This window comes from Salvelinus namaycush, chromosome 5 (genome assembly GCF_016432855.1).
Source record: "Salvelinus namaycush isolate Seneca chromosome 5, SaNama_1.0, whole genome shotgun sequence".
Lineage (NCBI taxonomy): Eukaryota > Metazoa > Chordata > Actinopteri > Salmoniformes > Salmonidae > Salvelinus > Salvelinus namaycush.
This window is the reverse complement of record NC_052311.1, coordinates 61,826,977-61,847,613: the sequence shown is the minus strand read 5'-3', so window position 1 is coordinate 61,847,613 and position 20,637 is coordinate 61,826,977. Positions and strand designations below refer to the sequence as shown.

The 20,637-nt window shown below is 40.8% G+C and overlaps 1 protein-coding gene across 1 annotated transcript in view; it reads left to right on the top strand.

The window, feature by feature from the left end:
* Positions 1–20,637, top strand: part of LOC120047233 (zinc finger protein 2 homolog) — a 102,515-nt gene that overhangs the window by 17,467 nt on the left and 64,411 nt on the right. The window contains exon 5 of the mRNA XM_038992763.1: positions 112–191. Within this exon, the coding sequence (XP_038848691.1) occupies positions 112–191 (80 nt within the window). The remainder of the gene's footprint in view (positions 1–111; positions 192–20,637) is intronic.

Here is a 20,637-nt window from a genome sequence, read left to right as displayed (position 1 = left end):
AGTGCAGCAAGAGCTTTGCTCAATCTGGAGATCTCACAAAACACATACGCACCCACACTGGAGAGAAGCCGTATGAATGTTCTGTCTGCCACGGCTGCTATACCTCTTCAGGGGATCTGGGAAAACACATGAGGATCCACAATGGCTCACGGCCCTTTCCCTGCCAGGAGTGTGACAAGAGCTTCCGCTTGGTCGGCCACCTTAAAACTCACATGAGGACCCACACTGGTGAGAGACCGTACTCCTGCCCCCGCTGCCTCCGGACATTCGCTCGCACCCACCACCTCTCTGTTCATCTGGCTCAGTGTCGCTGATTGATGATAATGATTTGCCTGGTTGTGTTGCGCCTTTCTCAAATTCATTGCTTTATGGGGGTAACTCACCCTTTCCACTACTCCCAATTTGTAGCCCTTACCTGGGGGGGCAGCCATATTTCACTAGAACACTGAGGTGGGTGGAGGTGGGGCATTTGGCTGACTATTACAGCGGACAAACAAGATGATGTAGGAAGCGTCAATTCGAAGGTGTAAGAGCTCCAGACATTGACACTCCACTAGATACTAGAGGTCGACCGATTATGATTTTTCAACGCCGATACCGATTATTGGAGGACAAAAAAAGCCGATACCGATTAATCGGCCAATTTAATTTTTTTTAAATAAAAAAGTTGTATATATATATCACACACACACACACACACACATTTTTGTAATAATGACAACTGCAACAATACTCAATGAACACTTTTATTTTAACTTAATATAATACATAAATACACACAAAGCTCTGAAGTGACAATGATACTGAAGAGTCTGCTTAGGAGACAAATACTCTCAACTGTTTGAATAAAAATAGAGTTTAAGTTACCTGTGGTGAATGTTGAAAACAAAAACTGTAATTTCTATATGCAGGAAATCCTATTTTAATAATGGGCATGGTAAGAATTGACGACCAAAGTGTGAGTCATAATTCCCATGACACCTTCTAGCAAAATCTGAAAAGCGGTTCCTTCATTTATTCCATAGGATATTTTTAGTTTCACTTAAAATAAGGTCTGTGTTTCGTGTAGGCTTACACCACCGTGACAATTTTATAAGTGTGTAGATATCCATAGGACAAGGTAACTCTGATCAATATTGGCTGAATATAAGCGAAGATAAATGTTTTTGTAGAGTGGATTTATGAAAATATGTTGACAAACGTTACCTTATCCTAGTGAGATTTACACGGGTATCAAAACGTCGAGGCGGTTTAAGCCTGCACGAAACACAGACCTTATTTGAAGTAGATCAAGACATTCTCTATGGAAGACATGAACGGTAAAATAACGAAGGAACCCCTTTCAAATTCAGCCGCAAGTTATTACAGGAATTATAACGCGTCGACTATTTCTCTCTAAACCATATACCTTTGACTAATCCGGAAACTATCACCTCGAAAACAAAACGTTTATTCTGTTCCGTATTTTATCTAACGGGTGGCATCCATGAGTCTAAATATTCCTGTTACATTGCACAACCTTCAATGTTGTCATAATTACGTAAAATTCTGGCAAATTAGTTCGCAAAGAGCCAGGCGGCCCAAACTGTTGCATATACCCTGACTCTGCGTGCAATGAACGCAAGAGAAATGACACAATTTCACCTGGTTAATATTGCCTGCTAACCTGGATTTCTTTTAGCTAAATATGCAGGTTTAAAAATATATACTTGTGTATTGATTTTAAGAAAGGCATTGATGTTTATGGTTAAGTACATATTGGAGCAATGACAGTCATTGATTAATTGTTTTTTATAAGATAAGTTTAATGCTAGCTAGCAATTTACCTTAGCTTACTGCATTCGCGGCACAGGCAGGCTCCTCATGGAGTGCAATGTAATCAGTGTTAGAGCATTGGACTAGTTAACTGTAAGGTTGCAAGATTGGATCCCCCGAGCTGACAAGGTTAAAAATCTGTCGAGGCAGAACATTCCTAGGCCGTCATTGAAAATAAGAACGTGTTCTTAACTGACTTGCCTAGTTAAATAAAGATGAAATAAAGGTGTAAAAAAAAAAAAAACGGCGCCCAAAAATACCGATTTCCGATTTGTTATGAAAACTTGAAATCGGCCATTCCGATTAATCGGTCGACCTCTACTAGATACAGCTAGATGTTGGGTAGAGTTTTTAGTTGGCATGCATTTTCAGATTTGTTTTCTGGACATTAAAGGGATAGTTCACAACAAAGTACAAATTAATCTAATTTCCCACTTACAGTGGCTGTAGGTGTAGATGATTCACCAATTCATCAAAACGTCAAAATTTGATTATAGCGCAATAAAGTGACTTAAATGTAAGGTAGACGTCTATCATGTCAGTTACTATTTTGAGTGAATTATCTCTGTTTTGTACTATATCTAAAATAATGACACTATTTTACTAAATGTATGATGACATTTGTTTTCTTATGAAGGTGAGCAGATTGGGTCTCTGCAGTACAGTCGTGGCCAAAAGTTTTGAGAATGACACAAATATTAATTTTCACAAAGTCTGCTGCCTCAGTTTGTATGATGGCAATTTGCATATACTCCAGAATGTTATGAGGAGTGATCAGATGAATTGCAATTAATTGCAAAGTCCCTCTTTGCCATGCAAATGAACTGAATCCCCCCAAAACATTTCCACTGCATTTTAGCCCTGCCACAAAAGGACCAGCTGACATCATGTCAGTGATTCTCTCGTTAACACAGGTGTGAGTGTTGACGAGGACAAGTCTGGAGATCACTCTGTCATGCTGATTGAGTTCGAATAACAGACTGGAAGCTTCAAAAGGAGGGTGGTGCTTGGAATCATTGTTCTTCCTCTGTCAACCATGGTTACCTGCAAGGAAACACGTGCCGTCATCATTGCTTTGCACAAAAAGGGCTTCACAAGCAAGGATATTGCTGCCAGTAAGATTGCACCTAAATCAACCATTTATCCATTTAACTTCAAGGAGAGCGGTTCAATTGTTGTGAAGAAGGCTTCAGGGTGCCCAAGAAAGTCCAGCAAGCGCCAGGACCGTCTCCTAAAGTTGATTCAGCTGCGGAATCGGGGCACCACCAGTACAGAGCTTGCTCAGGAATGGCAGCAGGCAGGTGTGAGTGCATCTGCACGCACAGTGAGGCGAAGACTTTTGAAGGATGGCCTGGTGTCAAGAAGGGCAGCAAAGAAGCCACTTCTCTCCAGGAGAAACATCAGGGACAGACTGATATTCTGCAAAAGGTACAGGGATTGGACTGCTGAGGACTGGGGTAAAGTCATTTTCTCTGATGAATCCCCTTTCGGATTGTTTGGGTCATCCGGAAAAAAGCTTGTCCGGAGAAGACAGGGTGAGTGCTACCATCAGTCCTGTGTCATGCCAACAGTAAAGCATCCTGAGACCATTCATGTGTGAGGTTGCTTCTCAGCCAAGGGAGTGGGCTCACTCACAATTTTGCCTAAGAACACAGCCATGAATAAAGAATGGTACCAACACATCCTCCGAGAGCAACTTCTCCCAACCATCCAGGAACAGTTTGGTGACACAAAATTCCTTTTTTCCAGCATGATGGAGCACCTTGCCATAAGGCAAAAGGGATAACTAAGTGGCTCGGGGAACAAAACATCGATATTTTGGGTCCATGGCCAGGAAACTCCCCAGACCTTAATCCCATTGAGAACTTGTGGTCAATCCTCAAGAGGCGAGTGGACAAACAAAAACCCACAAATTCTGAGAAACTCCAAGCATTGATTATGCAAGAAAGGGCTGCCATCAGTCAGGATGTGGCCCAGAAGTTAATTGACAGCATGCAAGGGCGGATTGCAGAGGTCTTGAAAAAGAAGGGTCAACACTGCAAATATTGACTCTTTGCATCAACTTCATGTAATTGTCAATAAAAGCCTTTGACACTTATGAAATGCTTGTAATTATACTTCAGTATTCCATAGTAACATCTGACAAAAATATCTAAAGACACTGAAGCAGCAAACTTTGTGGAAATTAATATTTGTGTCATTCTCAACTTTTGGCCACGACTGTACATACAAGAAACAAATACTCTTTATACAGCCTATGTACTGAATCTATAACCTACTTTAACTGATAGTGTAGTCTTGGTGTGTGTGATAAATAGTAGTATCTTTGTGTGCTATAAATAGTTGTGTTGTAACTGATTAATTACACTACCGTTCAAAAGTTTGGGGTCACTTAGAAATGTCCTTGTTTTTGAAAGAAAAACACCTTTTTTTTGTCCATTAAAATAACATCAAATTGATCAGAAATACAGTGTAGACATTTAATGTTGTAAATGACTATTGTAGCTGGAAACAGCAGATTTTTCATGGAATGTCTACATAGGCGTACAGAGGCCCATTATCAGCAACCATCACTCCTGTGTTCCAATGGCATGTTGTGTTAGCTAATCCAAGTTTCTCATTTTAAAAGGCTAATTGATCATTAGAAAACCCTTTTGCAATTATGTTAGCACAGCTGAAAACTGTTGTTTTGATTAAAGAAGCAATAAAACTGTTCTTCTTTAGACTAGTTGAGTATCTGGAGCATCAGCATTTGTGGGTTCAATTACAAGCTCAAAATGGCCTGAAACAAAACTTTCTTCTGAAACTCGTCCGTCTACTCTTGTTCTGAGAAATGCACACTATTCCATGCGAGAAATTGCCAAGAAACTGAAGATCTCGTACAACACTGTGTGCTACTCCCTTCACAGAACAGCGCAAACTGTCTCTAACCAGAATAGAAAGAGGACAAGTACATTAGTGTCTAGTTTGAGAAACAGATGCCTCACAAGTCCTCAACTGGCAGCTTCATTAAATAGTACTTGCAAAACACCAGTCTCAACGTCAACAGTGAAGAGGTGACTCCGGGATACTGGCCTTCTAGGCAGAGTTGCAAAGAAAAAGCCATATCTCAGACTGGTCAATAAAAGATAAGGATGTGCAAAAGAACACAGACACTGGACAGAGGAACTCTGCCTAGAAGGCTAGCATCCCGGGGGTCGCCTCTTCACTGTTGACGTTGAGACTGGTGTTTTGCGGGTACTTTTTAATGAAGCTGCCAGTTGAGGACTTGTGAGGCGTTTATCTCAAAGTAGACACTCTAATGGACAAACAAATTGCTTTTCTTTCAAAAACAAGGACATTTCTAAGTGACCCCAAACTTTTGAACGATAGTGGTATTTATTATAAATGATTAGGCAACTGTTATTATAAGAATGTGTCAATAACTTGTTATCTACTAAGTCATTACATTGACTAAAAAATATGAAAAATGTTAAGGCTGTTTAACCAAACTGTGCACAATGCAATAAATTATTTCAAAAAGTGGTATATTGATATATTGTTTTATTAGGTAGATGTGTTTTGTTTTGAAACTTACAATTTCTGTACAATGTAAGCCTAATTAGATGCTAGGAATTAATATAGCACTTACAGTGCTTTCAGAAAGTATTCATACCCCTTGACTTATTCCACATTTTGTGTTAAGGCCTGAATTCAACATTGATTAAATGTATTTCTTTTTCTCACCCATCTACACACAATACCCCATAGTGACAAAGTGAAAACATTTTTTAGAACATTTTGGAAATGTATTGAAAATGAAATACAGGAATATCTCATTTACATAAGTATTCACACCTGAGTCAATACTTTGTAGAAGCACCTTTGGCAGCGATTACAATTGTCTTTCTGAGTTAGTCTCTAAGAGCTTTCCACACCTGTGATTGTGCAACATTTACCTCAACTCTGTCAAATTGGTTGTTGATCACTGCTAGACAACCATAGATTTAAGTGAACTTTATCTCGGCCACTCAGGAACATTCACTGTCCTCTTGGTAAGCAACTCCGGTGGAGATTTGGCCTTGTGTTTTAGGTTATTGTCCTGCTGAAAGGTGAGTTCTAGAGGTCGACCGACTATGATTTTTCAACGCCGATACCGATTATTGGAGGACCAAAAAAAGCCGATACCGATTAATCGGCTGATTTAATAAATAAATAAAAATAATAATAATGTATGTATATATTATTTATTATATATATTATTGATATTATATATATATATATATGAGAGAGAGATTTTAGGCTTTGAAACAGAATAAAACAAAGGACTCATTCAGGGCTTCTACCAGCTTGCGCCATATGGAAAGTGTGTTTGTATTGCTGATAGGTTTGATTGTCATAACTGGTCTGTTGATTGAACAGCTCTCAACAATGGGGTCAGACATATAGTGAGCTCTAAAAGTATTGGGACAGTGACACATTTGTTGTTTTATATATATACAGCTGAAGTCAGAAGTTTACATACACCTAAGCCAATTACATTTCAACTCAGTTTTTCACAATTCCTGACATTTAATCCTAGTAAAAATTCCCTGTCTTAGGTCAGTTAGGATCACCACTTTATTTTAAGAATATGAAATATTAGTAGAGAGAATGATTTATTTCAGCTTTTATTTATTTGATTACATTCCCAGTGGGTCAGAAGTTTACATACACTCAATTAGTATTTGGTAGCATTGTCTTTAAATTGTTTAACTTGGGTCAAACGTTTCGGGTAGCCTTCCACAAGCTTCCCACAATAAGTTGGGTGAATTTTGGCCCATTCCTCCTGACAGAGCTGGTGTAACTGAGTCAGGTTTGGAGGCCTCCTTGCTCGCACACGCTTTTTCAGTTCTGCCCACACAATTTCTCTAGGATTGAGGTCAGGGCTTTGTGATGGCCACTCCAATACCTTGACTTTGTTGTCCTTAAGCCATTTTGCCACAACTTTGAAAGTATGCTTGGGGTCGTTGTCCATTTGGAAGACCCATTTGCGACCAAGCTTTAACTTCCTGACTGATGCCTTGAGATGTTGCTTCAATATATCCACATAATTTTCCTCCCTCATGATGTTATCTATTTTGTGAAGTGCACCAGTTCCTCCTGCAGCAAAGCACCCCCACAACATGACCCCCACAACTGCCACCCCCGTGCTTCACGGTTGGGATGGTGTTCTTCGGCTTGTAAGTCTTCCCCTTTTTCCTCCAAACATAACGATGGTCATTATGGCCAAACAGTTCTATTTTTGTTTCATCAGACCAGAGGACATTTCTCCAAAAAGTACAATCTTTGTCCCCATGTGCAGTTGCAAACCGTAGTCTGGCTTTTTTATGGCGGTTTTGGAGCAGTGGCTTCTTCCTTGCTGAGCGACCTGTTCAGGTTATGTCGATATGGGACTCATTTTACTGTGGATATAGATACTTTTGTACCTGTTTCCTCCAGCATCTTCACAAGGTCCTTTGCTGTTGTTCTGGGATTGATTTGCACTTTTCACACCAAAGTACGTTCATCTCTAGGAGACAGAATATGTCTCCTTCCTGAGCGGTATGACGGCTGCGTGGTCCCATGGTGTTTATACTTGTGTACTATTGTTTGTACAGATGAACGTGGTACCTTCAGGTGTTTGGAAATTTCTCCCAGGGGTGAACCAGACGTGTGGAGGTCTACAATTATTTTTCTGAGGTCTTGGCTGATTTGTTTTGATTTTCCCATGATGTCAAGCAAAGAGGCACTGAGTTTGAAGGTAGGCCTTGAAATACATCCACAGGTACACCTCCAATTAACTCAAATAATGTCAATTAGGCTATCAGAAGCTTCTAAAGCTACATCATTTTCTGGACTTTTCCAAGCGGTTTAATGGCACAGTCAACTTAGTGTATGTAAACTTCTGACCCACTGGAATTGTGATGCAGTGAATTATAAGTGAAATAATCTGTCTGTAAACAATTGTTGAAAAAATGACTTGTGTCATGCACAAAGTAGATGTCCTAACCGACTTGCCAAAACTATAGTTTGTTAGCAAGGAATTTGTGGAGTGGATGAAAAACGAGTTTTAATGACTCCAACCTAAGTGTATGTAAGCTTCCGACTTCAACTGTATATATATATATATATATATATACGTGGTCTGCGGTCGTGAGGCTGGTTGGACATACTGACAAATTCTCTAAAACAACGTTCGAGGCAGCTTATGGTAGAGAAATTAACTTGAAATTATTTGGACATATATGTAATAATGACAATTACAACAATACTGAATGAACAAAGAACACTTTTATTTGAACTTAATATAATACATAAATAATCTATTTAGTCACAAATAAATAATGAAACATGCTCAATTTGGTTTAAATAATGCAAAAACACAGTGTTGGAGAAGAAAGTAAAAGTGCATTATGTGCCTTGTAAAAAAGCTCATGTTTAAGTTCCTTGTTCAGAACATATGAAAGTTGGTGGTTCAATATTCCCAGTTCTTCAATATTCCCAGTTAAGAAGTTTTAGGTTGTAGTTATTATGACGTGTCAACTATTTCTCTCTCTACCTTTTGTATTTCATATACCTTTGACTATGAACAGCACTGTGATTCAAGCATTGCTAAGAGCTGCTGGCAAACGCAGTAAAGTTTGAATGAATGCTTACGAGCCTGCTGCTGCCTACCACCGCTCAATCAAATATCAAATCATAGACTAAATTATAATATAATAAACACAGAAATACGAGCCGGAAACTATCATTTTGAAAACAAAACGTTTAGTCTTTCAGTGAAATACGGAACCGTTCAAGGCCTCCCGGGTGGCGCAGTGGTCTAGGGCACTACATCGCAGGTAGGGAAATCCTTGTCTCATCGCGCACTAGCGGCTCCTGTGGCGGGCCGGGCGCAGTGCGCGCTAACCAGGTCGCCAGGTGCACGGTGTTTCCTCCGACACATTGGTGCGGCTGGCTTCCGGGTTGGATGCGCGGAGGACGCATGGCTTTCGACCTTCGTCTCTCCCGAGCCCGTACGGGAGTTGTAGCGATGAGACAAGATAGTAACTACTAACAATTGGATACCATGAAATTGGGGAGAAAAAGGGGTAAAATTCAACAACAAAAAAAGAAATACGGAACCGGTCGGTGTTTTATTGAATGGGTGGCAACCCTAAGTCTAAATATTGCTGTTGCTGTTGTAACGGATGTGAAATGGCTAGCTAGTTAGCGGGTACGCGCTAATAGCATTTCAATCGGTTACGTCACTTGCTCTGAGACCTGAAGTAGGGTTTCCCCTTGCTCTGCAAGGGCCGTGGCCTTTGTGGAGCGATGGGTAACGACGCTTCGTGGGTGTCAGTTGTTGATGTGTGCAGAGGGTCCCTGGTTCGCGCCCGTGTCGGGGCGAGGGGACGGTTTAAAGTTATACTGTTACATTGATGCTGTTGACCCGGATCACTGGTTGCTGCGGAAAAGGAGGAGGTTGAAAGGGGGGTGAGTGTAACGGATGTGAAATGGCTAGCTAGTTAGCGGGTACGCGCTAATAGCATTTCAATCGGTTACGTCACTTGCTCTGAGACCTGAAGTAGGGTTTCCCCTTGCTCTTCAAGGGCCGTGGCTTTTGTGGAGCGATGGGTAACGACGCTTCGTGGGTGTCAGTTGTTGATGTGTGCAGAGGGTCCCTGGTTCGTGCCCGAGGTCGGGGCGAGGGGACGTACTAAAGTTATACTGTTACACTGTTACATAACCTTCAATGTTATGTAATAATTATGTAAAATTCTGCCAAATTAGTTTGCAATGAGCCAGGCGGCCCAAACTGTTGCATATACCCTGACTCTGCGTGCAATGAATGCAGGAGAAGTGACACAATTTCCCTAGTTAATATTGCCTGCTAACATGAATTATTTTAACTAAATATGCAGGTTCAAAAAAATATACTTCTGCGTATTGATTTTAAGAAAGGCATTGATGTTTATGGTTAGGTACATTCGTGCAACGATTGTGCTTGTTTCGCGAATGCGCTTTTGTTAAATCATCCACCGTTTGGCGAAGTAGGCTGTGATTCAATGATAAATTAACAGGCACCGCATTGATTATATGCAATGCAGGACAAGCTAGTTAACCTAGTAATATCATCAACCATGTGTAGTTAACTAGTGATTATGTTAAGATTTATTGTTTTTAGGGGCCTCCCGGGTGGCGCAGTGGTCTAGGGCACTGCATCGCAGTGCTAACTGCGCCACCAGAGTCTCTGGGTTCGCGCCCAGGCTCTGTCGCAGCCGGCTGCGACCGGGAGGTCCGTGGGGCGACGCACAATTGGCATAGCGTCGTCCGGGTTAGGGAGGGTTTGGCCGGTAGGGATATCCTTGTCTCATCGCGCTCCAGCGACTCCTGTGGCGGGCCGGGCGCAGTGCGCGCTAACCAAGGGGGCCAGGTACACGGTGTTTCCTCCGACACATTGGTGCGGCTGGCTTCCGGTTTGGAGACGCGCTGTGTTAAGAAGCAGTGCGGCTTGGTTGGGTTGTGCTTCGGAGGACGCATGGCTTTCAACCTTCGTCTCTCCCGAGCCCGTACGGGAGTTGTAGCGATGAGACAAGATAGTAATTACTAGTGATTGGATACCACGAACATTGGGGAGAAAATGGGATAAAAAAAATAAAATAAAAAGATTTATTGTTTTTTATAAGATAAGTTTAATGCGAGCTAGCAACTTACCCTGGCTCCTTGCTGCACTCGCGTAACAGGTGGTCATCCTGCCACGCAGTTTCCTTGTGGAATGCAATGTAATCGGTCATAATCGGTATCCAAAAATGCCGATTACCGATTGTTATGAAAACTTGAAATCGGCCCTAATTAATCTGCCATGCCGGTTAATCAGTCGACCTCTAGTGAATTCATCTCCCAGTGTCTAGGATTTTGCCTGTGGTTAGCTCCATTCCCTTAATTTCTTTATCCTGAAAACTCCCCAGGCCTTAACGATTACAAGAATAACTATAACATGATGCGGCCAACATTATGCCTGAAAATATGGAGCGTGGTGTTCAGTAATGTGTTGTATTGGATTTGCCCCAAACATAATGCTTTGTATTCAGGAAAAAAAAATAATTGCTTTGCCACATGTTTTGAAGTGCCTTGTTGCAAACAGGATGCATCTTTTGGAATATTTTTTATTCTGTACAGTCTTACTTCTTTTCACTCTGTCAATAAGGTTACTACCGTGGAGTAACTACAATGTTGTTGATCCATCCTCAGTTTTCTCCTATCACAGCCATTAAACTCTGTAACTGTTTTAAAGTCATCATTGGCCTCATGGAAAAATCCCTGAGCAGTTTCTTTCCTCTCCGGCAACTGACTTAGGAAGGACATCTATATCTTTGTAGTGACTGGGTGTATTGATACACCATCCAAATTGTAATCAATAACTTCACCATGCTCAAAGAGATATTCAGCATCAGGTTATTTTGTATTTTTTTACCCATCTACCAATTGGTGCCCTTCTTTGCGAGGCATTGGAAAACCTCCCTGGTCTTTGTGGTTGAATCTGTGTTTGAAATTCACTGCTCGACTGAGGGACCTTACAGATCACAATTATTGCACATAGAGTGAGTCCATGCAACTTATTATGTTACTTGTTAAGCACATTTTTACTCCTGAACTTATTTAGACTTACCATAACAAAAGGGTTGAATACTTATTGACTCAAGACGTTTCAGATTTTAATTTCTAAAAACAAATTCCACTTTGACATTATGGGGCCAGTGCCAAACAATCTCAGTTTAATCAATTTTAATTGGAGGCTGTAACACAACAAAATGTGGGAAAAAGTCAAGGGGTGTGACTACTTTCTGAAGGCACTGTATAGTATGTGTTTATTTCTATTTAAGCAAAATACAAGATGAATCAAGTCACCTTATCACCAATGAGTCAACTCATTGCCATCATTGTAAATAAGAATTTGTTCGTAACTGATTTGCATAGTTAAATAAAGGTTACACATTGCCAGTGACTGATATCAGAGACCTGTATGTAATGACGAGATGCTCATGTCTCCGCCCGGAGTAGTTTCCCAAGGCTGGAAGGTAGGAGACATGCTTAAGCCCATAGACACGCATTGGGCTTATTTTGTACAGATTTTGGTGAGAGTGAAGCCTCTCGCTTTGCCTCTTCCTCTCCTCTGATATACACTGAGTATACCAAACATTAGGAACACCTTCCTAATATTGAATTGCACCCCCCTTTTGCCCTCAGAACAGCCTCAATTAGTTGGGGCATGAACTCTACAAGGTGTTGAAAGCGTTCCACAGGGATGCTGGCCCATGTTGATTCCAATGCTGTCCACTGTTGTGTCAAGTTAGTTGTATGTCCTTTGGGTGGTGGACCATTCTTGATACATACAGTAAACTGTTGAGCGGGAAAATCCCAGCAGCGTTGCAGTTGTTGACACAAACCGGTGCGACTGGCACCTACTACCATACCCCGTTCAAAGGCACTAAGTTATTTGCTGCTGTGCATTCTTGAAATCACTTGTATCGTTTAAACTTGTGTTAAATCCACTCCTCATGTCATTGAGGACCACAAACACTTTTGTCCCTAATAGTACCCTATAGTAAGCCAGCCATTCATCAGCTGTGAACCTTACTCACACATTCATTTACAGCCTGGATATGCATCACTTGGACAAGGGTCCCAAACAAGCTTGTCTGGGTCATTTCAAAGGGAATTGCTCTATTATTTTTATGTCCGTGATTACGAGGACGTAGCTGTAACTACCACTCAGACACAGATAACAAAGATGTATTTAGAGCTAAATAATATTGAGTGTACCTTTGTTTAAAGCTGGAATCAATACGTTTTAAACCGTGTCCATTTTTCATTTAGCCGCGTCATGTCTGTGCAGAGGAGGGGCCGGGAGATAAATGGGCTGGATCTTCTAATTCCCCTGTTGCAGTTATCATAATTGTTGAACAACCACGGTTTTTAAAGATCGGGCGTTAGGGGAGGCAGGCCACACAAAGAAAGTTAATAGATTTAGAAAATTGAGATGGATTGTGCAGCAGACATATTTAGAATGTTCCATTGGTTTGGCAGGAAGATGGACAAATATGATCAGGGGTTGTGGTGGTGGGGGATAAAACAGAGCACACAGGGCAGCAGCAGAGAATGCATCCTGCCTCACAGATAAAGGTGTTAGTGTGAAGATATGTTGAGTGAGTGTGTGTCTCTGTTATGGTTAGTACTGTAATGGCCGGATGTGTCATAGTTTGAAGTCCAGAACTGCCTTAATGCAGATGAGTTCACCCGTAAATTGTCACTGAAGGGTCCTAATTGACAAGCAGTTCCTTTCTCGGGGCAGCAGGGGGAAACCGCTAGCTGTCGGTGGATGCTTCAGCCAGGGAATACAGGAGGAAATCTCTCCTTCTCTGATTTAGGGGCAGGCAGGAGGAAGAGCTTGAGTGCTGTTAGATGGCACAAACTAGAGACGGCAGTAAACAGACTTAGCGCATTGTTTCAGATAAGCACAGAATGTTCTGAATCAGAAGGTCTCTATTCCATTTGATAATGTATTCTTGTATCTATAGTGTTGAGCAGTGTTACATGTATTCTTGTATCTATAATGTTGAGCAGTGTTACATGTATTCTTGTATCTATAGTGTTGAGCAGTGTTACATGTATTCTTGTATCTATAGTGTTGAGCAGTGTTACATGTATTCTTGTATCTATAGTGTTGAGCAGTGTTAAATGTATTATGTTATCTATAGTGTTGAGCAGTATTACATGTATTCTTGTATCTATAATGTTGAGCAGTGTTACATGTATTCTTGTATCTATAATGTTGAGCAGTGTTACATGTATTCTTGTATCTATAATGTTGAGCAGTGTTACATGTATTCTTGTATCTATAGTGTTGAGCAGTATTACATGTATTCTTGTATCTATAATGTTGAGCAGTGTTACATGTATTGGTGTATCTATAATGTTGAGCAGTGTTACATGTATTCTTGTATCTATAATGTTGAGCAGTGTTACATGTATTCTTGTATCTATAATGTTGAGCAGTGTTAAATGTATTATTTTATCTATAGTGTTGAGCAGTATTACATGTATTCTTGTATCTATAATGTTGAGCAGTGTTACATGTATTCTTGTATCTATAATGTTGAGCAGTGTTACATGTATTCTTGTATCTATAATGTTGAGCAGTGTTACATGTATTCTTGTATCTATAATGTTGAGCAGTGTTACATGTATTCTTGTATCTATAGTGTTGAGCAGTATTACATGTATTCTTGTATCTATAATGTTGAGCAGTGTTACATGTATTCTTGTATCTAATGTTGAGCAGTGTTACATGTATTCTTGTATCTATAATGTTGAGCAGTGTTACATGTATTCTTGTATCTATAATGTTGAGCAGTGTTACATGTATTCGTGTATCTATAATGTTGAGCAGTGTTACATGTATTCTTGTATCTATAATGTTGAGCAGTGTTACATGTATTCTTGTATCTATAATGTTGAGCAGTGTTACATGTATTCTTGTATCTATAATGTTGAGCAGTATTACATGTATTCTTGTATCTATAATGTTGAGCAGTGTTACATGTATTCTTGTATCTAATGTTGAGCAGTGTTACATGTATTCTTGTATCTATAATGTTGAGCAGTGTTACATGTATTCTTGTATCTATAATGTTGAGCAGTGTTACATGTATTCTTGTATCTATAATGTTGAGCAGTGTTACATGTATTCTTGTATCTATAATGTTGAGCAGTGTTACATGTATTCTTGTATCTATAATGTTGAGCAGTGTTACATGTATTCTTGTATCTATAATGTTGAGCAGTGTTACATGTATTCTTGTATCTATAATGTTGATCAGTATTACATGCCACAAGTGGAATACACCCCTTTTATTTAGCACTGTGATTTTCCCCATCTAAAACAACTTTTAGAACCTGTAGAGAGAGACAACACAGCCAATGCTTTTGTGTTTCCTATTTTGGAACCAGTCATTGTGTCCAATGACAAACATCTCTCCTACATTCTGTCCTATTTTCTATAATATTCACATAATTATGGCATGATGCATCTCTTCCCTCCCTTCAATAATGTATTTTTTTTCTCTATGGCTCTTATTTTCCATCCATTATCTTTCCCCAGCCTCAGATACATTGTATTTATGGTGCTCCAGTATACTCTATGAATGTCTGACTCTGCAATGACATTATATCTCATCAGTACAATATAGATGGTACTATTACGGATACTACTGCAAATCATCAACAAATCGAAACATGAAACCAAACATTTATTTAGCCTTCGACATCCCAAAGACAAACGGCAAAAGCGTTTTCAATCTGTCCCCTGACAGACAGTTGGTAGTCCTTTAGGTTGCAGTGTGAAAATTGAATTACCTCATATTGGATCCTATAAAAGTCCAGTTGGGGGGATTTTCTTTCTGTGATGTAATTTGAGCTATCCAATTTTCCTCGTATTTACTGTCTATATTTTTGTCAATTTGGCAGAGGAACAAATTGTACGTGTTGGTGCTTCGGTGTCACCGGTATCGTCGCGGTACGGTGGTTTTGGCTCTCATTGGCCCTGGAGGTCAGTGTGTGGGAAGAGAGGGTGGCTCTATGGGGGCTTTGGAGCCGCTCTCGGCCCGTCCCTTTGGGCACCACCAGGTCTGCATCCACTCCTCTCATTCATGAAGGGGTCAAAATACGGGTCAAAACATCCCGTTAGACTCTGGAGAGACGCGCTGGTGTGTAGGCGTAGATGAAACTGGGTATTTTGGGGGGGCTTTGGTATAGGCTGCAGCTGGTAACAGTTCTTTCGCCTCACTCTCACAAGTCCAAAGACGCCTAAAACTATTGGTTTACACAAAAGAAGAAGGAAAAAAATAACTCAATTGTTTGGTAAAGAGTGCTATGAGGAGGCTGGTGAACAACCTGGGTATGTAAGTGGGGTCGCGACCCAAAGTGGGCCACGGATACGTTAATGGTGGATCGCGACATGTCAGAGTAAAATATATATATATATATATGTATATTCTATATATTTTTACATTTATTAGGAACTCTCTCTGGGTTCTCAATTTACAGTTGAGAGTTAGAATAGTAGAATACACAAGGTGCAATTTCAAAATGTGGTTGTGCCTCAGCAGTTTTCCTCTTATGTCAGTCATTGACAGTCACTCAATTAGTCATGTCAGCAAAAATGTTTAGATTGGTAAATTAATCTAGCCAGTTTATCTAAACTTGAAGTAATCAAGGCTGAATACCAACCAGGCATGGAGGGCACACAGACCCACAATGCTGTTTACTTTCTGCATCTACGTCATATCGCAGAGTCTACCTTTAAAACTGCAAAGACTTCACTCCATCCCATGGCAAAATGAGTACAATTGCCGAATTGTTTTATAAAATTGCAAAAAAAAGGCCCCCAAAAGGGCGTGGGCCCATGGAAAACACTGAGTTTCTCATTTCGATCCCACCCAACAAACTGGGAAAATTCCCAAAACATTAGCTAAGATTCCCATGAAGTTCTAGTTATGGTTTTATCTAATGTTAGAATGATAAAAAAAATAATAATAATAATGTTACAAGAATGTTCCCATAATAACATTAGGTGAATATTTTTTGCACCCTAAAAGAATCAACCACACAACTGGTAGAATCAACCACACAACTGGTAGAATCAACCACACAACTGGTAGAATCAACCACACAACTGGTAGAATCAACCACACAACTGGTAGAATCAACCACACAACTGGACAGTTTTTGTATTTTGAGAACATATATTTTGTGATATCCCCATAATGTTCTCACCAGACTGTTTCTATAGACTTAATGAAACATTATGGGAACATTTTAAAGAACAGATTAAATGTGTTCTAAGAATATTCTTGCAACATCAGGTGAATGTTTTATACAAACATTCTATAATCATCAGCACGACTGGACAGTTTTTGTGTTATGAGAACATTTGCCAAGACCTAACAAATGTTCTGGGAACTTTCACAGAAACAGTTTTGGTTTGCTGGGCAGGCTGAAAAAGTTTAACAACCTCTGTCCTAGACAATTGCTGCCAACTATTTGTTTTACACCCTCTGGTATGCAGGCATATAGATAGGGCCTGTGTTTTGAAGATCTGACCTAGAAAAACTCATGGCCTTAGTTATATAGCCTATATGGTTCCAGAGGTTTTCCTAGTCAGGATATGTAGTGTATGTAGTGAGGACTTCCAGGGCTATCGCTAACAGGAACTGCTAACCACTTTCTCTTTGCTTGATTATGGGCTTGTCCAGCTGTACCATCCAGCTAGCATCTGTCGCAGCGGCTGCTGTCGTGGCTCTCTGACCACGGCCTCCCTCCTACTCCATCCCAATGTAACCTTTTGCTCCCTCTGTCTGTTTAGGGAGGGATAGAGATGTGGAGGGCGAGAGAGACTGACAGTGTGCGCTCCCCTGCTCAGTAAATATGAACTGCACCCAGCAGACAGACTCATTCATCACAGGGGAAAGAGAGAGGGAGAGGGAGGGAGGGAGGGAGAGGGAGGGAGGGAAAGGGAGAGAGGGGCAGAATGGAGGGTAGAGGAAAGGAGCGAGGAGGAGAGGAAAGTAGCGAGCGAAGGAGCGGCAACAAAGAAGTGACCACAGTACAGCCAAAGAGAAGGGGAGAAAGAGAGAGAGGGGCAATTGAAGGAGGCAGATGGGGAGAGGACGAGAGAAAAGAAAGGAGGATGGAATGAGTGGGAGAGGAGGATAACAGAATGGAGAGGCTGAGATGATTGAGGGATAAATAGAAGATAGTGGATGTATTTGGGGAAGCATGGCAAACAGGAAGACTGATGAAATGTAGAGGGACAGAGAATGGACTTGTGTATATTGTTTGAGCTCTTACAAGTGTGATTCCTGACAATGTGTAGATCCTGGTGTTATTCTAACCCTCAAGACAGACAGGCTTCGGATCTCAATTTTAGAGACTTGTTGAACCTCAGACCTTGACCTTCAATCACTTCATTTCTTAAAGGGAAGTATCTTGTAGAGAGATTTCCACGGCAACCAATAAATACATATATTTACTGCGTTGTGGTCATTTTCCCTTCATGCTTTTTACACTATTAACCATAGTTTGGATGCCATTAGCATTATGTTGAGGCCTTTCCTACTGAATTAACTCAAACTAGCACACTAAACATTACTAAGGCAACTAGACCATTTATACATCATTAGGCCTATACCTCATATACCTTCACTTTCAAATTGCCCTCTTCTCTACTGACCCTCCAACTCCTCCATTTAAAGCACCTTCCCGTTCCTCTCTCACCCCAAACCTCCCCCTCTCTGTCTTTCCCTCCATCTCTCCTTCCTCCACAAAGAAAGACAGGAGAGAGGGAAGATGACGTTTGGCAGATGCCATATTTCGACTTTCTGTCAGTGTGATTAATATTGACACGGTGTGTTTCTTACCAGAGGGTTGTTGACTGTGTATGTTGTTTTGATTTCATTATTCTGTGCTCAGGCAGTTTTTCTTAGAGATCATACAATAACAGATGTGGGGTCTGAAATAGAGACACAGATATCGGGATGGGTTGAGTGCACTGGTCATATCACTAGTAGAGACAGCGGTCATCAGTCCTCCTATCTGGGACATGTCTTACCCCCTCAGGGTGGGCTAAGCAGAGGCCTTATCAACTGTGACCCCCCCCCCCCCCCCCCCCCCCCATGTATGTCTATGTGTATGTCTATGCCTGTGTTCATATTTCTAAAGAACTTCCCCTCTGGACTCAAGAGAGGGATTTAGGCTAATCATTCATTTCAGTGTGAACAGTTGAGAAGGAGGAAGAATCAAATCAATATCTAAATGTTGACTGCTGAGGAGAATAAATGAAGCAATGTGACGGAAAGGGAAAGGTTGAGAGACAGGAGAGAGAAAGAGGACGGGAAGGAAGATAAACTTTTACGAATAAACAAATAAAATACGAAGCTGGGAAGAGATAGAGCTAGAGACGCAAGAGGCGGACGGGGGAAACAGTTGTCGCTGGAGACTTGCATTGACTTTTTCCCCTACTCAATCGCACGTGACTGGAGCCTGCGTGTGGGCTAACAGATAAATTCACAGAGAGAGAGCGAGAGAGAGGGACTGAGGGAGAGAGAGAAATGAGAAAATAAATTACTCTGGAAAGATATGACGATAGGCTACACGCGGCTTTAAATCTAAAAGGGAATTCGCGACACACTCGACCAATTTGTCACTGCGCTCTTTACCTTTTTTCATTTATTTTTTGTACTTTTTCACCTATTATTTTCGCCTCTTCAATACACCGATGCCCCTAATTTACCCCACTTTCCACGTCTATCCAATTCTTCTTCACCCCATCCTGTTCCATCCATTCTCTTTACAAATTTCCCACATTGTTTTTGTCTTGGTTAGGCTACTATTCGCCTATCATTTGCCTAAAATTGTATCTGTATGTCTTTTTCTTTTTTGCATTAGGCTATTATGTATTATTAATAATAAACTACCTGCCTACACTTAACCCATGATCAACCCATTTCATGATGGGATCATGCTACTTAACCCAAAGGCTACCCAAAACGAGTGTCTTTATTTGTGTCCGTTTATAATTTATGACAAATCCATAAATCTATCAACCTACACTACTTGTCTTTCAATAGGTCTACCTTCATCTGTAACTACACCCAAGGATCTGTGCCGACTCTCCCTCCTTCTCCTCCTCCTCCTCCCCAAACATATCAAAATCTAAGAGAGAGGTGGGAAATGAGATGCATCGAAAAAAAGACTGAGGGGAACCAACAGTAAAGGATGGTTGGAAAAAGGGTGGAAGAATGGAATGGAAAAGAGAAAATAAAGAAAACGCAGACTTAAAGTATACCCCCTCTTTTATTTAATTTAGACGCCAGGCGAAAATCGATCCTGCCATTCGATACGCAATCCGAATCAAGGCGAATTAAGCGGGCGGAAATTAACTCTGAAAATATTTTTGATGGAGTGGCTTGTAGTCTCTCGGCCAAATGGACTGCAAAGTGGAACAAATGACAGGGGCCTAGTGGTGGAGACAGCGCCGCTCCATCTTCCATTAGGCCGTAATGGGATAGGTCCAGCCCCCTAGCTCGACTCGGCTGCATTAATCAAAACAGCCGCTATATGAAGATTTATGGTTCTCCCCTCGTCTCCGCTCCACTCCAGCGCCGCCGAAGCCAGGGCCAGTTCTCGGTGTGTGTGTTTGAAGAAAGGAGGGGGTGATCTCTCTCTCTCTCTCTCTCTCTCTCTCTTTTATATATATATATATATATATATATATATATATATATATATATATATATATATATATATCTTGCATATACACAAACAGAGTCGTGTGTCTCGCTATGTGCACATGCTCCTTTATTCTGGGACTGTGTAATCGCATATTGTCATTTTTGTCTACATGCATGTCATAGGACCTGTTTCTTCGATTGGTGCCTCTTATGGAGCTAGGTGATAGTCTATACTTCATGTAATACAGGGTAACAGGATGCTTTGGTTCTGGGTTTCTACAGACTACATTCATAGTGTTAATATATACTGTATGTCTGTGACGCTGAAAGGCATTTGCCTTCTTTCAATCTGTTTTTATTTTATTACAGTTTATGACTGAACACACTGAATCGATTGAACCGACTGTACAGACTGAACAGACTGAACAGATTGAACAGACTGTACAGACTGAACTGACTGAACTGGCTGTATTTTCAAAACCACAAACTTTTCATGAACAAATAAATCCTTAGGATATCTCTGGCCAACAATCCTTACTCTCAGGAATTC